The 21,080-nt window shown below is 46.8% G+C and overlaps 1 protein-coding gene across 1 annotated transcript in view; it reads right to left on the minus strand.

Moving 5' to 3' along the window:
- Nucleotides 1-21,080, minus strand: part of ADGRB1 (adhesion G protein-coupled receptor B1) — a 202,752-nt gene that overhangs the window by 85,476 nt on the left and 96,196 nt on the right. Inside the window, 1 exon segment of the mRNA XM_079302799.1 lies at nucleotides 6,615-6,753. Within this exon segment, the coding sequence (XP_079158925.1) occupies nucleotides 6,615-6,753 (139 nt within the window).

A 21,080-nucleotide genomic window follows, 5' to 3' on the forward strand; every position in this document is an offset into this window, starting at 1 on the left:
CATTTGCCTGCAGGAGAGTCCCTGCCAGGGCTGCGCCGAGCCGCAGCCCCACGCTGCTGCAGTCCCACCAGCCGGAGTTCTGTCAGGAGTTAAAAAAGACCTGGGAGAATCCACCAGCGCCGAGCAGCAGCTCGGGGAGGGAAGCTGTCAGCTGGGAATATCTCCCCAAGCACCCAGCAGATCGACAGACAGCGAAATCCGCAGACAGCCGCCGAGGAGGTGGGATGCTGGATGACTGCTTATTATGCTGAGCCAAATCCTCCTATTATTACCTCCTGTGCTACCTGTCTTCTTTTAATATATTCAAGTGTTGTCTCTGCTAGAAGCACAGCGCAGCGCTGAGAGGGAATTCCTATCCCACTCGTCTCTCATGCCTTGCCTGTGTATGTTCCAATATCAATCACTTATTTGCTAATGGGATCTTTTATTAGGTAGCTGTGTATGGCACACAGCAGTGGCAATTCTCCCAGCAGAATAACAAACCCAGGCTGCCTCTGGCACCTGGAGCACACCACAAGCTCTGTCAGTGATCCCCTTCCTCTTAAAAGCCAACATATATCATCTGTACATCAACTCCAGGTCCTCCTCAAACTCAAATGAGATTTAGCTCAAATTTACTCTGCAACACAAACTGACAGACTCCACATCAGTGATAGAGCAACCCTTTAAAACCAGGTGATTCTCAGCAAAGCAAAAATGTAGGGACACAATCCAGTACTTTCTGTTAAGAGGGCACTTTGGAAAAAATAATGGACTTTTTTCAAGAGGGAGTTAGGCTGTGGGTTGGCCTGTGTGGCCCCCTAAGAGCATCACACATCCTGTCTCCTTCTTAATCACATTATGAGAGAGAGTAGGAGGGGAAAACTGTCTGCCCAGCTGGTTCCTACCCTGTCTTCTCCATTCTATCCACGCCTGCTGAAACTCAGGAGGGCTAAACTGGATTTAGTGAAAAGAGCCTCCCTGCTGAGCACAGCAAAGAGCAGCCCTGGTTTACAGAATCACCAGCTTGCTCCTACAGGCTGCAGGGACCTCGGGGAAAAGCAACCCAGAGAAAACACAGCAGCTGCTCCTGCTGTGGAGCAGGAGATGGGCAAAGCCCAGAAATCCCCAGCAGCACTTAGAGCACATCCTTCCCCAATCCCAACCCAGCACAGAGCTCTCCTGGGATGAGCAGGAGTCCAGCTGGAGTGGCCTCTTTACCACTCCCACCATGGGCATCTCTGCACCTAGGGAGAGCTCAGTGGCAACAGCACAAATCCCCAGGAAATCTCAGGCAGCATTTCCAGCTCAAGAGGCATCACCAGCTGCTGAGAGATCACACAGCAGCATCCTGGAGAGGATGGGGTGATTGCAGCGAGAGGCGCCAGCAGCGCGCGGGAGCTCACCGAGGATTTGGACCTCAAAAGCCCAAATGTTGGTGGCTCAGCAATGCTCACCCTGGCACAGCTCCTGCCAAGCGGGCAAGAGGAGGCTCTGTCAGGGAAATGACAGCACTTGGTGCTTCCTGGAGCACCCTTCAGGCTCGGGGCACTGTGCAAATGTGGATGCACTGAGCCCGGGATGTCACCTGCAAGGGTGCTGCAGCTGGAGAAAGGAAGCAGAAAAAAAGGGAGTGTTTAGCTCAAGGTCACAATTTCACTGGCAGGCACAGAAAAGCTCTGGCTGTAGCCTCAATAACACACCCAAACACACCAAAATCTTCCCTAAATCCCTGTACAACCTGACCAGAGTTTGATGCCTCAAAGACTTTGAGCCTGGCAAAACCAAAAATTTCCCTTCCTCAGATAAATCCAACTTTTGAATTAAAGAGTTAATGTTACAGAAAAAGCAGCACCAATATTAACTAAGCCTGGAAACTGTTGTGAACATGAGAACTGTCAGTTCTCAAGGTATGCAAAAGGCTTTGTTCTCATCCAGACTCCAAACTTCACGTGATAAATGATGGAAGAATATAAATGTTAAAATGTTCACCTTCAAATTAAGTTCTCCAGTCTTATCTAAATGAAACTGCTTTAATTTTATATCAAAATGTTGTCAGAATTGCTACACCCTTACAAAATATTTTATTCATAACATCAACATTTTTTTTTTTTTTTTTTTTTTTTTTTTTTTTTTTTTTTTTTTTTTTTTTTTTTTCCTGCTGGAAAACCTGGATCTCCTCCCTGTGCAAAAGAGGCCCTACAGAATTTTAGGAGCTTAAAATAACCCACCTTGTGTGTGTGCACTGTCCATGAAGTACAGAGCACTCCTGGAGCACAGGACAAGCTTTACAGGGGGAAGATCCTCAGGACACAACAAGATCTTTGAAGGTCCCTTCCATCCCAAAATGGGAGGTTTTGAGGGACAAAAAAAGAAATGCTGGGAGTTGAGAGATGAGCATGGGTAGGAAGCACACCAGGAAAGGTGCTTCCCATTCTTACAAACTGGAGATAACACTGAACAAAGCCTCTTGCAACATCCTGGGATATAAATCCTGCAATCAGTCAAATTGGAAAATATCTCTGAGATCATCAAATCCCAGCATCCAAGTGTCACATCCATGAATTTCTTCAATTCCAGGGATGGTGACTCCACTGCTTCCTTGGGCAGCCTGTTCCAATGCTTGAACCCCTTTCCACTAATAATTTTTTTCCTAATATCCAACCTGAACCCCCACTGGCACAACCTGAGGCTGTTTCCTCTCATCTCACAGGTCTGCTCACTGTGGACATTTCAGCACTTACCCAGGCTAAAATAAACCCCACAAAACTCTACAGCTGCTGGTTTTGCCTGTCACAAAACACCAACAGGGAGGTGAGATGTCCCAAAAATTCAGTGCAGACATAACAAACTCAGCACCCCTACAAGTTCTTGCCAACAGCTCCAAATCTTCATCAAGCCTAAAAATGAGAGGAGAGCTCAGCTGCCTCTCTCTGATCAGCTTTCTGCAGGCACAGCCAGGAAGGAGGGGGAGAGACAATAGAGATGTATTTGTAGACTTCTACTCCATCCCTAAGGGCTGCACAAATCACAGAACCATCAGTTTGTGTTGGAAGAGACTTTAAAGATCATCCAGCTCCAAGCCCCTGCCCTGGACAGAGACACCTTCCACCAGAGCAGCTTTCCCAAAACCTCATCCAGGCTGTCCTTAGCCAAGCTTTAAAGCTTGATTGACTTTACAAAGGCCAAGCACAAAGTGGAAAGCAGCAAAGACGACACAAGACAAACTCACATGAGACAACCTGAGTGAAAGGTTTTGCTGCTCACCCTCAGGCTCCTGCTCTGCTTCCTCCCCACCTCCAAAAATTGCCAAAATATATTGGAAAAATACAACCAGCAGCAGCCTGACATGCAGCTCTGTGCATTCCTTTTGCCCTCATTTTCCTTTAACACTGCTACTGTGCAGGTGTAGCACCACAGGCATTGCCCTTCCAAGACATGCAGGGCATAAAGCTAAAACAAAAAGACAGTCCCAAAATGCTTGTCTGTGCTCCTTAATTTAAGAGGTTTTAATCTTTCATGATGGTCAAACAGCAGTTGTGCCAAAGCAGGGCACGAGGCTGCTTGTGTTGAGTGGAAGTAGCAGGGGAAATCAAACACAAAATCTGAACTCCAGCTTTTGAGCTGGATCTGAACAGCTCCATCACGGTTTAGGGATGTCTGTCTCCCAAATTGATTCAAGACACAGCACTTTCAGCCTCCAGCTTCACTGAAATCAAGGACAACTGCTTCTTTTCCCCAGCACACAAGCAACTCTCAGGTCCCAGCCCAGTCAAACCATCCTTGGCCAGTCCAAATCAACAGTCGTCCCAAAAAGCCTCTCAGAGTCTTTTTTCACTGCAAAGGAGCTGTGCCCACACCAGGGTAACAAATATTTCAAGCTGCCAGGGCCAAAGGCTCCAGGAGGGAGATTTATAGCAATAAATAATATTAATGACACAGGCGGACGGAGCTTCTTGTCCTGAGAGCTCCAAAGGCACATGAAAAACTGCACCATAAATGTCACCAGCACAGACAGCAACGATGACGAGATGCCACCTCTGGGGACAGGAGGCAACGTGGGCTTGCTCAGAATGAGATTTGGGGAGGAAAGTGAGGCAATGAGGAGCTGGATGAGCACAGCCAAGGCAAGGCACAGGCAGAAGATGGGTCCCAGTGGTGCTCTCCAGTCATCAAACCCTTGGAATGGCTTAGTGGGGGCACTCAGGACATATCCAAGTTCCCCCCCAACACAGCCAGATGCTCATGAGTGGACTCATGAGCTGGGAAAAAATGAGTTGGGAAAACACAGCCCAACCAGCAGCCAGAGGAGGTGGAAAGAGGGCAAAAGAAGCAATTTTAGGCCTAAACCCCAAAGGAGCAGCTGTGAGTTCAGTTGCAGATATAATAAAACATGCCTGGGGGAAGGAAGCTGTATCCTCCTGCAGCCAAGCCCACTCTCAAATGCAAAAATACCTGCAGGGATGGTGATAAAGGGATGACACCCAGCCTGTGTTGTCCAGATAACACCCAAACACCTGGAGCTGAGGGAGCAGCAGCAGCAGCATCTGGCCAAATCAAATTAACCATTTTTTCTCCAGGCTTCTTAATTAAATAATACCAAGCAGTGTGTGAACATAAAATCTACACAAGAGAAACTTCTGCTTTAGCCAAGGCACAGATTCCCTTTGCTGTTCCCACACTGCCTGGTCCTCTGCCCACTTGCAGAAGATGGATCAGCAGAGGACCTTCACCAGCAGCTCAGCTGCACATCTGGGCTCGCTTCATTCCAGGCTTTGCCTTAGAACTGCAGCAGAAATCCTAATTTATTTTACATGCAACCTCCCAAAACTTTGTCAGGATATCTTGGGGTCCTTCCCATGCAGGGCAAGGCTCACACACTGATCCCAACCTTCAGAGGCAGACCCTAAAGCTGCTGGAGCGTGGGGTGAAGGGTGAAGCCCTGCTGCTGGCAGGACACAGAGCAGGTGACAAATCCCACCTGGCTCACCTGAGAACACCTGGAAAAGGCTGGAAACACTCCTGGAGAGCACCAGCCCAGCAGCTGCTTCCCTGCTTGCTTTGTTTATGGTGGCAGGACAAGGAAACAACACACCCTGGAAGAAGATGGGCACAGGGATGGCAGCGTTGATGCAGCCAGCTGCTTCCAGAGCCCTTCCAAGCAGGAACACATTCCCAATCCCACCTCAGAGCATCCTTCCATAAGAGAATCTCCTCCTGAGAGCACAGAGTTGGTGTCTCTTTGCAGAGGACCCCAAAAGCTGCTCTGCCCAGCACCCCAGAGCCCCTTTCCCAGCCCTGTGGTGGCTGGGCCTGCTCGGGGCCCAGGCAAACACAACCAACACTGTGTCTTTAAAACCACTTCAGTGCAGATGTTGTTTCCATGGTAACTAGTGGACCAAATACATTAGTGTTTCTAATAATAAACCAAACCTTCATCTTGGAAAATGTGATCCCCCCCTCTCCCTTTACCACGCTCACCCTTCCTTTCTTCCTTACCCCTCCCCTTTTGCCGAATTAAGCCAGCATTTAACAAGCAAGCCATAATTAGTAAATAATTGCAAGGGCCCAGTGACTCCCAGTGCCCAGGCAGATGGAGAAGCTTTAGCTGGAAGAGGGGGTGGCTTTGCTCTGGGAACTGTCCAAAAAGGGATGAACTACTTAAAAAAAAAAAAAAAAAAAAAAAAAAAAAAAAAGAGAAACAAACTCAAAAGCACCAGGTGGAAGAGAGGAGTCTGCAAAGCATCTTTTGACCACCCCAGCTCCGTCTCTAGTGCCCTGGCACCCTCCCCGTGCACTGACTCAGGGTGCAGCCGCCCAGCGATAATTTCTAGGAATCTCGCACTTCTTTTTTTTATTTTTTTTTTTCTTTTTCCGGAGGCTCCGTCCGAGACGCGGCACCGACTTCGCGTCCCCGACAAGCGGCCAAAAACTTCACAACTCCTCCTCTCCACGCTCCCAGAGTGGGAACCCACACACACCCCCCAAAACTGCGTGGGGGAGCGGGAAGGATGCCGAGGCGGGGATGGGAGGGAGGGAGGGAGGGAGGCGGAGCGGGGCGATTCCGCCCCCCCAAAATAAACCACGTGCGAAGATTCCGTGCGTGGGGAACCCACGGGAGCGAGCACACCTGCGGGGGCCGGCGGCTCCGCACGTTTTTAGCGGGATGGGAGGATGGATGGATGGATGGATGGATGGATGGATGGATGGATGGATGGATGGATGGATGGATGGATGGATGGATGGATGGATGGATGGATGGATGGATGGAGAGGACGAGCGGAGCGGCGCGGCGTCACCGCCGATGTGTGTGTCCCCAGAGCTGCGCTCAGGGTCGGGGGGAAGGAAGGGGAGAGGAAGGACGGCGGGGAAAGGAAGGGGGAGGGTTCTGCCAAGCCTCCCGCCGTGTCGCCACGGTGCCGGTGACACCGGACCGCAGCGGCGGCGGCAGTGGCGCTCGGGGCTGTCCCCGCTGCCCGCGGTACCCGGGGATGCTCCGCTGCATCCCGGCGATGCTCCGCTGCATCCCGGGCGCGTCCCCTGCCCCGCCGCTCCGCTCCGCGCTGTCCCCCGCGTGTCCCCCGCGTGTCCCCACGCCTCCCCGGCCCCTGCGCTCCTCCCTCGGCGGGACTCACCATGTCGGGGCTGAGCTGGGCTAAGATGGCGAAGGCGGAGAGCCGGTCACACAGGCACTTGGTCCGGGAGGCGTCGAGCGGGACCGTGCGGCAGCCGCGCCAGGACCAGGCGCCGGGCGGAGAGGCGGAGGCGGAGGCTCTGCTGGAGGGAGGAGAGCGGGGAGGGAGGGACGGGGCGGCGGAGCGGGGAGAGAGGGAGAGCGGCCGTCAGGGCGGGCGGGGAGCGGGCACCGCGCCCCCATCCCACCGACCCCCCCTCGGACCCGCGTCTCCATCCTGGTCCCGGTGCTGCATCGCTGTGACCTCTCCATCACCCCCCACGCATGTGAACGGCCCCCTGCAGCCCCCGGGCTGCCCGGACTCACGATAGCAATGCACATCTCCCTGATCCTATAGCCCTGCCCTACATATCCCATATACTGCCCTCTAACCCTATAGCCCACCTGTCCCATGTGTGCACGCCTAACTGCACAGCCTCATTCCACACAGCCACCCCATGGATGCATGACCCTCTATCCCTGCCCCACATATCCCATATAAACCTTCCTGACCCTATATCCCTGCCCCACATATCCCATATAAACCTTTCTGATCCTATATCCCTGCCCCACATATGCCATATACACCATCTTAACCCTCTATTCTTTCACACATATTCCATACTCACCTCCCTAACTCTGTAGTCCTGCCCCACTTATCCCATATACACCTCCATGACCCTATAGCTCTTTCTCATATATCCCATATACACCTCCCTAACCCTATAGTTCTGTCCTACTTATCCCATATAAACCTTCCTATCCTATAGCCCTGTCCCACATATTCCATATACACATTTATAACCCTCTCCTACTTATCCCATGTACACCTGAACTCTACAACCCTGCCCCACATACCCCATATACATCTTCTTAACCCTACAGCCCTTTTCTCCTTATCCCATATAGACTTTCTTGGCCCCCATATAAGTTTCCTTCAGCCCTGCCCCACTTGTTCCATATACACACCTTAATCCTATAGCTCTGGCCCATTTATCCCATATACCTGCACAGCTTCCCACCTGTGCAACAACCCTACAGCCCTGTGACACCCTCCATACTGATCCACACATGGATAAATAATCCTATAGCCCTGTCCCTACACATCTGAACACACATCCTCATCCCTATAGCCCTGTTCCACATTTATGGATATAACACTACAGACCTCAAATGCACCTCACTGCCCCCATCTCTCACCCCACACACACCCAACCCCCTGCTCCACACCCCATACAGATGTGTACAGACCTCCCCCAGCCACAGAACCCCAATTCACAGCTTCACCCCTCTCTTGTTCCTTCTCCAAAAGCCAGTCCAGGACCCTCCTCAACCCTTCCCCACATTCCCAGAGCTCTGGGCATGGCAGGGATGTTCCTCCCTCATAGCCAGAGGGACCTGAAGGCATCAATGGGACAGATCCCTGCTTTCTCCTGGAATCCTTTCAGGCTGGGGAAAAGCAGGAGAATGGGGAAGGGGCCATAGAGAGGGAAGGCTCCATGGTCTTCATCCCACAGTTGGGGTGGTTCCATTGGGAAAAATAGAACCCCATCTCTGTGTGAGCACAATAGGCTAAACCAGGGAAAAGGGGAATCTCCTGCTCTGCCTCATGTGCTGGGGCAGTAGGGACCCAAAAAACTGCAGCCATTTTCCACCCATTGCTTTTGTGTCTTGTCCAGTCCTATCTCCTGGGATATGGTGATGCAGGCAGTGCAGAAATTCAGTAGATGGGGGGAAGTTCAGCATCCTGTGCACAACCTGGGCTTCTCAGGAGCCTGAGACAGGGTGTGGAGACAGAGCAAAAGGGCCATCTGCCTGCACTGCAGGGACATGGGGAAAGATGTCCCATCCCCAGAGCTGACCATGCTCAGAGGAGAGGACCTGCAGTGCCAGCAGCGAGCCCACGGCAGCTGCAGATGGAGCCAAGCTGCTCAGCAGCCCTGGGTGCATCACAGATGGGCTGGGCAGCTCTGTGCTGCTGGCTCCAGAGACCTGCCCTGAGTCACAGACGAGCTCTTTGCAGGTCTGGACTCGGTGCAGGCTCTGACCTGCTCCTCAGGAAAGGATTCTGAGCCTCCCTGTGCCACTATGGCCTGGAGAGAGAGCAGCAGCACATCCTGCTGCCAGCACCTACTCCATCCTGGTCAGCACGTGACACTGAGCCTCCCTGAACTATTTCTGGTTTGGGTTAGAGCACCCTTCATTGTTAAACAAAATAAAATGGAGAAAAATTAATTTTACCATAGAAGTTGTAGGCAGCACACAGAATCTTTTTTTTTTTTTTTTTTTTCCTGTTGCTCATCCAGATCTTTCTAAATGTCTGGACCCTACTAAATGTCAGAATGCCCCATCCCTGGGAGTGTCCCAGGCCAGGTTGGATGGAGTTTGGAGCAGCCTGGGATAGTGGAAGGTGTCCCTGCCCATGGCTGGGAGTTGTTGCTAAATAACCTTTGAGGTCTCTTCCACCCCAAACAGTTCTCTGATATTGTAGTTCTCCATCCATCCATCTCATGGGACATGAATCTGTCTTCTCTGGATCAGCAGCTCTTCACATGATTTTCTCTGAGCTGTCACATCATTTCTTGAAGACTTTCAGACCCTGGCATTGTTCTTTGCTCTTTCATGCACCTTCTGACATTTCCCAACACCCTTCCTGGAAGGAACCAGGAGATACAGGGCCAGTCTCATGGGAAATCTGAATTCTCTAATCTCCCCTCTATGTCCTGCTGGTATTTCCAAGATCTGCATTATTGAGTTGTTCTGTTTATCCACTGTCACCAAGAAAAAATGCCTTATTTATGATGTGTGCAAATAAAGACAAATTCCCAGACTCCAACAACCAGTTCTGTATTCTCCTAGAAAGTATTAATTTAGCTTGACAAAATCTATTTTCCATAAGTTGATTGCTATTAATGCCTCTGTTTTAATGAGTGTGCTATTATTCAATTATAATCATAATATTACCCACAATCCCTAAATTTTTGGATCCTGTTTCACATGAATATTGTGCCTATGACAGATGTGAGGCTGCTGTGCTTACACACACATGCTCCTCTCTCCAGATTTGGGGAACTCTTCCACCTTTCTTTTCCTGAAGAGAAATGATCCCAAATTAGTCTTAACTTGCCCTTTTAAAATCCAAATTGCTCTGTCTTGTTACTCTTGCACCCAGCTCACTTTGTTGGATGATGTATAGCAGGTTTTCCAGCTGCTGGTGTAATGAAAAGTATTTCATTAGGCTGGGATGTGGATTAGGGAACCAGGCTCTCTTCCAATTACAGAATACAGGCATTTATTGAAATTCCTGCATTATTATAAATAAATCTGTCATTTCCAGCTAGCAACAAACCAATACCATCAGGATTTATTATGGCTTTAGTAGACTCTAAATTTTGCTTTTTTATTCATCTTTACTGTTCTGAAGAGTAAAATTTCTACATTTTTTTCCTTTTTTTTTTTTTTTTTTCTTCTCTTGTATTTTTCAAGCTCTTAATTCACACTGCTTGCTGTCAATTCATCCTTTGTCCAGAATTCCACAACAGATTTTACTTTTCCTCTATAACAGACTGTTGTGGAGGTTTTTTTTTCCTGTAGATATTGGTACATTTGGCTTGTGGTAGGAGTTTGGGTTTTTTTGTTAGCTGAGGGTTTTTTAGTGCTCTGTTAGTCTTTTTCATTTATGGATTTGAGGTTATCTAGAAAAGTGCTTTTAAAAGGTTCCTAATTATAGAATTTTGCAGTCATAGAATGGTTTTGGAAGGGACCTTAAAGATCATTTTTTTTTCCAATCTCCTGCCATGGGCAGGGACACTTTCTATTAGACCAGACTGCTCAATGTCCCATCCAGCCTGGCCCTGGACATTTCCATGGATGGAGCACCCACAACTTCTCTGGAAAACTTGGGTCAGCACCTCTCTGCTCTCACAGGGAAGAATTTCTTTCCAAAATCCCATCTCACCCTGTTCTCTGGCAGTTCAAAGCCATTTCCTTGTCCTGTCACATCCCTTGTCCCAAGTCCCTCTCCAGCTCTCTGGGAGCTGCTTTAGGCACTGGAAGGGGCTCTGAGGTTTCCCTGGAGCTTTCTCTTTTCCAGACTAAACAACCTCAGGTCTTCCAGTCTGTCCTTTCATCCTTAACTCTATCCTCAGCTCTTTTTTTTTTTTTTTTTTTTTTCTGTTTAAGCAGCCTTTCCCAACAAATAGAAATGCTTAAATCTCCCATTTTTAGAGCATCAAATTTGTGTACATTGCCACACACAGACACCCCCTGCCCCAAGGAACCTGAAGTCTCTTCAAATGTGGGAATATATTTGCCCTCACATCACTTCCAATCCCAAAGTCCAGCTTTATTCATTTACCAGCTTTCAAAGTAAACTAGGACAGATCTGGGCTGTACATCAACAAAAGTAACTTCATCCAAAAGGGAAAAAAAAAAAAAAAGAAAATAAATCAGAAAACCAACAAGAACAGGAAACCCCAGGGAAAGTATCAGAAAACAAATAACTCTCCCCAGATGCTGTGCCTGCTCTCACACTCCCATGGCAGAAAAGCTGACAGAACAGCACTGAATGCAAAATCAGGATAAAATCTATCCAGGGCCAAGCCACACTTGGCACAGCCTGAAATCCATTTCTAGATGCACACAGAAAGTGCACAGCAATATTGAGGCAAGACAAAAAATTAAAAATTAAAATAACTACCTTTTGCTCTTCAAAAACCTGGTCTGGTGCCTACTTATTTATCCTGCTGGACTCAAAGAATGCAACTGGATCAAAGCCATCCAGTTCTTGCTTTAAAAGCTGCTATAAATCACATAAAGGATGGGTGATGTGGATGTGCTGAGTCAGGAACTTGGTGCAAATCACCTCAGAATAAGTCCAGCTACACCATTTAATGGAAAATGAAAATCTGGTCCTCATTACTACCAGTGATTATTAATTAATTAGTCATTACCAGTCCTTAAACCACTCAAATGTTCCAAAGAACATGTCCATTCCTCTGGTTTTAATTTTAGAAGAAGAATAACTTTTCTTTCGTCCTTTCCTTCCTCATTGCAAATCTCCCTAATTACCTCTTCTCCTTGCCCAGGAACCCTTTGCATGTGAACACCTCTGCACCCTTTGGGGATGGAGTTTGGAGATGGGCTGGGAAAACCTCTTTGGAGGTAGGAGGGTGTGGCAGAAGAGCCAGGAGCCTCTTCTCACTGATTGCCAGTGTGGATGTGGAATCCTGGAATGGTTTGGGTTGGAAGGGATCTTAAAGATCACCCAGTTCCACCCCTGCCATGGGCAGGACACCTTGCACTATCCCAGGTTGCTCCAAGCCCCATCCAGACTGGCCTGGGACACTACCAGGGATGGAGCAGGCACAGCTTCTCTGGGAATCTGTGCCGGAGCCTGACCACCCTCACAGGAAAGAATTTTTTCCTTTTATTTGGTCTGAATCTCCCCTCTTCCCATTTAAAATCATTCTGCCTTTTCCTGTCCCTCCATCCCTTGTTCCCAGTCCCTCTCAGCTCTCCTGGAGCCCCTTCAGGCACTGGAAGGGGCTCTGAGGTTTCCCTGGATCCTTCTCTTCTCCAGGCTGGACATTCCCAGCTCTCCCAGCCTGGCTCCAGCCCTTGGAGCATCTCCATGGCCCCTCTGGACCCATCCAGCTGCTCCACATCCTTCTGATGTTGGAGGTCCCACAGCTGGATTTGTTGTTGCAAGTGAGTTCTCACAATCATTCCTTGTGATTTTGGGTCATCCCATTCCTGGTTTGTGACAGTTTGTGTCCAGCATCACCTGCTGCAGGTCCCATACTCAGTACCACTAACAGAGATCTAATGGGATTTCTCCAAGATCCAGGGAAACACATCTGAGGGAATTTGGGTCTTGCTGGTTGCAGATACCTGCCCAGAGAGTGTTTGGTTTAACCATCAAATATTACCAAAAGCCTCACAGTTCAGTGCAGACTTGAAATCCTAAACTCAAATTTCAAAATGCAATCACTGGATTTTGCCATCTAATGATTATTTCACTGGCAGGAGTTCAAATTACAAAGCAGATAGATTGAAACAGGGCATGTTTCACATTGGAATGCAAAATTCACTCACTGTGGGCCTGATGAAAAGCTCTGGAAGACAATGGGCTATTAAGGAACAGGTCCATAAGGGGAGGAACATTTGTGTGTTCGTGTGTGCCTGCCTGTGGGTTCAGGTTTCATTTGTAAAGCAGTAAAAAAACCCCTTTGATTCTGCCAAAAAAAAAAAAAATACACTGGGCTTGTGCTGGGAAATCCATGCTCAAAGCTCAGAGGCAAAGAAAAAGAGCAGAATTTGAGTTCTTCACAAATATTGAATCCAGGTAAGCTAACAAGGGAGCAGAATTATTTCCAGGCAGTCTCCAGAGTGGAGGCAAGAAAGAGGAAACTCTACTAAAGGGAAAACGTGGGCAGAATATTAGAGGGGAGTGTAGCCAGAGTGATTACAACCCAGTCAAAAAGGAATTGTAGCAATCCCCAAACCAGACTGGTGCAAAAAAACGTGTTGGGAGGGTGAGCAGGGAACCTGCCAGGTTGGTTCTGTCTCTAACATCCATGGTCAGATTTATCTCTGGTGTAATTCCAGTGATGCTGCACAGGAAAATGTCTCACCATATGTTACAACATGGCTCTGAACATTATTTGAGCACTTGATGGGGAAAAGCAATTAAGCACTGTCTTGTAGATTTAAATGGGAGCTAAGCACATGCTTAAGGACTTTCTCAAACAGAAATGCTGCTCTGAGCAGGAATTTGCACAAATGGAGAGCTTGTGCTGTGGGAAGAGCCACAAAGCAGAGAGGGTTTCTAAAACTGGGGTAGATATTTGAGATCTGAGAAATGCAAGGAATCTTCAGGTGTTTTTTTCCAGCCCAGACAGCTCCAGGTTCTCTGGCTGTTCTCATTCCACATGGGCAATTTCCCCTTCTCCAACCAGGAGAGTGCTTGGCACAGGTCCAGCTGGCAGATTGATTATTAATTTGGAGAACAAACCAGAGATGAAGTCAAAGTTAATCCTTTTTGTGGGATTCCCAAAAGCAATTTTCATTTCCAGCCAAAGGCTGCCCCAAAGCACCTTTCAGACATTTGGCTCTGCACAATAGCCCAGGACACAAAAAATATAAAAAAAAAACCAAAAAAACAACCCTGCAATCATATTTCTGCAAAAAATGTCCCAGAGTCACTGTGCAGGACCTCAGGGCTGAATTAAAGAGTGGATGGTTCCTAAGAGAAAGGGACATGAAAAGGTTTGCAGCTTTGGAAAAAAATAGGCTGATTAAAAATAAAATAAATAAATCTTTGATTGGCTGCTGAAGCAGTTACAAAGGATCTCATGCCAGAGAGGTAAATGCTGAAATTCATTAAACACGAAGCTAAATATGGGTTTAAATCAATCTTTAACACTGGAATGTTTGAGACACACTCAGTACCAAAGCAGTGATCACTCTTTGCTTAGCTGAGACCTTCCTAAGAACTGAATAAAACCAGCAAAACTCTTTCACAGGGGTCATTCTGTTATCCAAGAGATAATTTTCCCTTTCTGTGATCAATCCACTGGTTCAAAGACAGGCTGAGCTCTCAGTTATGCTGCTGAAAATCCTGAGAGACATCTCACACATCCAGCAAGGCTTATTGGAGCAAAACCAAACCTCCTGGAAAAATCCTGCACTTCTGAGCCCCTGCATTTGAAATGTAGCAAAAGTTTGGTAGATACACATAGCACAAAATGAAATCTGAGGTTCTAATGAAATAAAGGATGGTCCAGCAATTTCCCTATGTTCACCTAAGGAAATCAAACATCATCAAGCTTATTTAGCTCAAAGCCAAGAAAGCCAAATGTGTCCTGGGCTCCTGGGCTGGATCCCCATGGTGTGGGCGGCTCTGGAGCCAGGCTGGGAGAGATGGGAATGTCCAGCCTGGAAAGGAGAAGGAAACCTCCAGGAGAGCTGGAGAGGGAATCTGGATGAGGGAATGTAGAGAAAAGGCAAAGGGAATGATTTAAAACTGAAAGAGGAGAGATTCAGACTAAACAGAAGGAAGAAATTCTTTGCAAGGAGGATGCTGAGACTCTGGTACAGATTTCCCAGAAAATCTGTGACTGCCCCTGGATCCCTGGAAGTGTCCAAGGCCAGGCTGGATGGGGCATGGATCACCCTGGAATGGTGGAAGATGTCCCTGCCCATGGAATGAGATGCCTTTGAAGGTCCTTTCCAACCCAACCCAAGGGAAACTGAGGCACACAGAGGAGATGTGAATGGATACAGACCTGTAAGAGAGCACCCAGCTCTGATATTTGGAATAAGCAGTCAATAAATGTCCACACATCCCTTAGCTGAGTTTCCTGGCTTCTTTACAGAAATCAAAAAACAAAACCACTATAAACTTCTTGCTAAACTACTCAGATTACTCAGTTTCCTTACAAGTTTTGCTTGGCACTGGTGCCCTTTTTCTCACCTCTATCCCAGGAGCACAGACCTGGTACTGAACAGAACAATATTCTGTCAGTCTGAAAGGATCAATCATCAGAGCAGCAGGATTATTAAATTAGCTCTTCAGAAAAATACAAAAAACAAAAAGGAAACTGTGGAAAAGTAAGAAAAAACATACTCTTGTTCCAGTTGCTTGGTGCAAGGAAAATGAAACCAGAGAAGGAATATTAATTTGATTTTATTTTTCAGAGACCCCTAATTCAAGGTGGTTTGGGGTGATTTCCTTCAGAACTGACAGAGGTAGAATTAAGATAACAGTGATTTTAAGAAAGGATTTGTGACCTGTGGGAAATTAGGAATATTTGGGATTTCTTTTTTATTGTGTGTAGAGGGGGACAGGAAAAGATACAAGGAGGTGACAAACAAGCCCTTTGCCCAGGTGTGAACATGAGCAGAGCAAACTGAACTGCAGCATTTTCAGGGCACAAAGTAACTTTCTATCAGCAAATTAGGCCCAGAAATAAAAAATTAAAAAAGAAAAAGAAGAAACAGCCCATATGCAGCCTCCAGTCTGAAGCCTTAATTAACATAAACAATGTTGAAACACACAAATAAATAGATATTACAATTGAAATGAAGCATATGGCTGGCTAAATACCCCAAAGATTATCTAGAGATAATCTTTTCTTATTTCTTGTGGGTTTTATTTGTTTGTTTTTCTGGGGATTTTTTTAGTTTTCAGTTGCTTTTGTTATTTTTGGGGTTTTTTAGAGAAGTTTTGATTTTGACAGGTTTTTCCTCACATGAGGCACCACTGTGTTGAGGTGTAATTTTTTTTTTTTAGGGTTGGGAATAAATGAGTGAGATGGCATTTCTTGTTTGGACTTAGATGTTTATTAGTTTTTATTTATATTACAGTTTCACAAACTGTGAGTTATTCAGTACTTTAAGCTAACAAACTAAAAATGGAGTTGTTGGGTTTTTTTTTTAATACAAGGCTTTTTAAGGCTAAACTGTTTAATTATAAAATTCTATTAAATTATTTTTACTTTTAACTTAATAACTAACTATTCATGGCCCACAGTGCAGATTTTCTTACTTAATTATACAATATTACTTAAACTTATGAAAAAAAAGGTGAAGAAGAAGGTGTGGCTTTTGCTCTAAAACTTTCCTCTTACTTTATCTGTATTTCTATATTCTAAAACTTTAAACTCAAAGTTTTTCACCAGGCTGAATGGGATTTGGAACAACCAAGGCATCCCATGGCAGGAGCTTGGAAATGGGTGATTTTTAAGAACCTTTCCAAGCCAAACCATTCTGTGATTAAATTACCCCACTTCTAGTGGTTATTTAATAATTATAAATTTGGGGGCTCACACAGCATCTAATTAAGACCAGAACTTGAAGTATCATGAGGGATTTGCTTTGGTTTGGGGGTATTTTGTTGGATTTTTTTTTTTAAGGTATATTTGAAGTCTTTTTGTCTTGTGAATTTTTTTTTTTTCTCTTTTAAAAGGATGACATTTTCCAGCTCCTCTACAGAACCCTGTGAAACAGCAGCAGAAAAGCCAACAGCTCCCTGTAATCCCTTGGTTTCACAGCTTTAAGAAGATAAAAAAGGAAAATAATTCTCATATTTAGCCACACTGCAAACTGTGCTATCATCAGGCCAGCTCATGGCAGTGGCTGAAGGAGGTGACCTTGGACTCCTTCCATGGAATCATCAAATCATGGAATTGTTAAGGTTGGAAAAGATCCTAAAAATCATCGAATCCAGCACCATGTTCACTACTAAACCATGTCCCCACACATTTTTTTTCTCTCTCCCAGGGATGGTGTCTCCACCACTTCCATGAGCAGTCTTTTCCAATGCCTGACCACCTTTTCCATGAAGAAATTTTTCTAAATATCCAACCTAAATCTGCCCTGCTGCAATTTGTTACCTGGGAGAAATATCTGACACTCACCTCACTACAAACTCCTTTCAGTCTGTTTCCACAACAGATCAACAATTTATTTGTTCCAAGTCTTTATGCTCTGCTCTTAAATTTCTTTTTGCTATCCAAAGCCAAAAACATCTTTACAGCATTTCTGGGATCCCTTCAGTGTAAGAAATCCAGGCCATAACTCCTAAATTCTACTTATCAGTAAGATTACAAATAAGATTTATAAATAAAATAAAAATTGCATATTATTCTAAACAAATTTTATAAATAAGATATATTCTGGGGCAAAGCTGCCCCATTGGATTTTTTTTCTGCTACACCAAATTACCAGAACCATAAAAATGATAGAATCATCAAATAGTTTGGGTTGAAAAAGATGTTTAAGTCCCACTGACAACACAGAACTGCAAAACCTACCACTAAACTGTGTCCCCAAGTGTCACATCTACACATCTTTTAAATCCCTCCAGTGATTCAACCAATTCCCTCTCTTGCCTAAACTCACTGGGATCAAGATCACCTTGGGAAAAAGGTGAAAAGAGGAGTTAATGTGAAAATATTGGGACTTTCTGAAGCCAGCTTTTCCAAGTGCAGGGCAGTGTATCAGTGGGACAAAAGAGGGATGGAATATTGAGCAGGAGGATGTCTGCTCTCATTATCATACAGGGCTGCTTTCCAGCAGAGGACAAGGTGAGGGCACTGAGTGATGGATCTGCCTCCCTCCCAGCCCTGTGTGACACTCAAAGCTGCTTTATCCAGCCAGGGGCAGCTCCTCAGGTGTCCTTGAGCTTGCATGGAGATGTTTTGGCAAGAACCAGAGCCAGGGTTGGGCTGTTGTGCCCTTGTTGTGTCACCCTGCAGGACCCTCCTGAAAGTGCCTGTTTGAGCAAATGTGTTGTGTGCATCTTCCAGCTGGACACAAAGATGTTCAGCTCCCTCAGCTTCCATGTCAGCTTTCCTGCTGGAATTTCCTAATTAACACAAGATGCCAGAGACTTGGGGATGGTTTTGCAGTTATTGACTCTCCAGCTAGGAAGGATCAAACTGGATCGTGGCCCAGAAGATGGGACTCAGCTTTTCTGTTTAGAAAAGGATGTGACTCCACATCAGGAATGAACCTGCAGCTGGTCCAGGCAATCTTCTTTCTCTGCCCTGAATCACAGCCAGTCATCCTATAATCACACCTGAGAAACTGGGAAATTTTCCTGTTTTCACAGAAAACAACAATCAATGCACCCAAGGGATGAGCAGCAGCTTTGTCACGTGTACCAAAAATATTCCAGGGAAAATCCTGGATCCACCATCTCCTGCACCTGGACATCATGGTCCCACACTCAAGCCTCATGGGAAAGATGGGAAGAATGGGAAAACAAGGTAGGGAATGCTTCTGCTGAGCATAGCAGGTGCCAACAGAAATGCAGGATGCTGCAGGCAGCAGTGAACAAGCTGGAAATGCTCCCTGTGGCTGCTCAGGGATGTACAAATGCACTTGGATTGAAGGCTGGGAGAGCAATGTAAACATTTGGGAGGAGATGTCTCACTCACATCCTGTGTCCTGTTCACTGCTCAGCACTTCCAGCTCTGTGGATGAGCCCAGCAGAGCCCCCAAACCAGCCCTGAGCCAGAGCTCAGGGGAGCAGAAGGGTTGAGAGGATCACAACCATCACCCTGTGCTTGCTCACACCAGACCCTGGACAGGGGGATTGTCCACTTGGGGATTTTGAACCCAAAATCTCTGAAAGGAGAGAGGGAGGTGGGACTTTGTTGCTAGCTCTGAACAGAGAGCCTGCATGTCCCAGCTCTGGTCCAGAACTCCTGTCCCTCATGCTCTCTGTTCTTACAGCCTCCCCCTCTCTGAAATATCCATCTTGATGCTCTTCCCAGCTTTCCATGGCAAAGCCAGGGATGGAGACACAGGTAAATTGCCTCCTGTCTACCTCTAAACAGCATTTCCCAAAAGAGCAAACAAACAGTGCTGCCTGAATCCCATCCCTGTCTCCAGGAGCACAGGGGGCCCCAGGGCCAGGTTGGGAAGAAGGATGGCTCTCCTGCTACCAAAACACCAGCTCCAGGGGATGCTGCTTCTCAGAAACCTACATCAGAACATTTTAATGGCTGAGCACAGGGCTAGAGGATAAAGAGACAAAGAAAAATAAATCAGGCAGATGACAGAGGGGCTGGGAATGGGAGGAGGTAGCAGACGGTAAAAGAAATTAAATCAAGAGGCCAAATTAAGGTGCTGCAGGCAAAGATGAAGATGCTGGATTAGAGATTAACTGTAACCAAGATGGAAATGTGGCCCTTTAAAGGTACAAATTGCTTCAATGCATTTCACAAAACCCACACAAATCTCCTAAGAGTAAAGTTTTCACAGATGCAGCTGGATCACAGATATCTGGACCTAAGAACTCTGGATGGCTCCATGCTCTGGTGTTTCCAGCTGAGAAGGGGAATTAAAGCAAAGGAAAAGCAATAATCCTAAAAAATTGAAAGCCCTGCACTGAAGTCAAGGAGGGGGGATGCAGGCAGTTGTTAGAGAAGGGTTTGGCACTGTGCAGATAAATTCTGGGGTTATATTGAGATAACTCTGAATCCAGGGGAGCTGCTGAGCCCTCTGGGGCTGTGTGCTCACTGAGCATTTCCTAATTTACCTCCTGGCAGCCAGCTGCAAAGGAATGGTGGGTGAGCTCCACCTTTCACACCTGCTCCTTCTCAGCCCAGAGGAAGAGACAGCTCAGCCACCCTCCCCATCAGAGAGGAGCAGGTGAAGCAGGTTCAGCCCTCAGCTCCAGCCCTGGGAGCAGAATTCCATCACAGCACATCAGGATTTTGCACTGCTGCACATTCCCATTATGGGGTTGCTGGGACAAAGGTCTCTCATGCATTGCCACCTCCTTTTAGCACCAGCAACTCACATTTTCCACTGGAGCATCTAAGATCCTGTTCCTGGGAGAGTGAGGGGCATGGAGGAGCTGGATGGGGTCGTGAGGTTCAGTTTTTTAAAACCCTGAGGTGTTTTTTTCAAACATGAGAGTTTCCTGGTTGATACAGACTTAGGAGCACCCACAAAAGAAGCATGGAATGGTTTGGGTTGGAAGGGGCATTTGAAGCTCATTGTAATTATACCAGGATGCTCAAAGCTGCATCCCACCTGACCTTGGACAATTCCAGGGATGGGGCAGCACAACCCAGCTGTGTGAACCTGTCCCTTATGGTACAAACCTTCTCCTGGGACAAGCACAGCCTTGAGCCTTGCTGTTCCTGGCAGGATTCCCATGAGCAGAACCTCAGGGAAACATCAAAATCAAACTTAACATGCACTTCAAGCCTCTAGCTGGACATCAGAGAGCTCTGAGCCAGGTGAGAGCAGGACAACACAGGAACACACCTGCACCAGACATGGGGATGCTGCTCTGAAGATGAGAAGGTTTAGTCAGTGTGAGCTCAGCTCATTGCACTCATTTTCCCTGCCACTGCTTTCCTTTGCTCCTTCCTTTCCCTTTGGCCTCCTTTTCCTCTGCACTCCACAAAATGAGCATTTCATGGGAGTGGAGCAGCCAAGTGAAGCTGAGCTGGCAGCTCCTTGAACACATGGAATGCCTCCCTCGTTCCCAGCCCGAATTTCGGAAAGCAACATCTGCCTGCTCCTGAAGGTCATTTGGATCCTGGATCAGGGATGCTGCACCACCTCCTCATTGCTATGCTGTGCCTGGAGCAGCCATAAATGTCCTGTCACATGAAATGCTGCTTCATTACAAGTTTTGGGAGGGAGGGGACAAATAAAATGCAAAGCAAACGGTGCAAACCCACTCTGATGGGACCAGTGTGATTCCTGCCCTCACTTCCATGGGCACAGAAAGGAATCCAGAGGTTTTGCTTCGGATCTGCATTTGCACAAGAGGAGGAAACCTCTGGGAAATTGAGATGATGCTAATGCAGTGAGGGGGCTGGCACAGTCGTGTCTAAATAAATGCTAATAAATAAATAAATGCTGATGTTTAAGATCTCGCTGCCCCCTCTCCTTGAAC

The sequence above is a fragment of the Erithacus rubecula genome (genome assembly GCF_903797595.1).
Source record: "Erithacus rubecula genome assembly, chromosome: 3".
NCBI classification, from domain to species: domain Eukaryota; kingdom Metazoa; phylum Chordata; class Aves; order Passeriformes; family Muscicapidae; genus Erithacus; species Erithacus rubecula.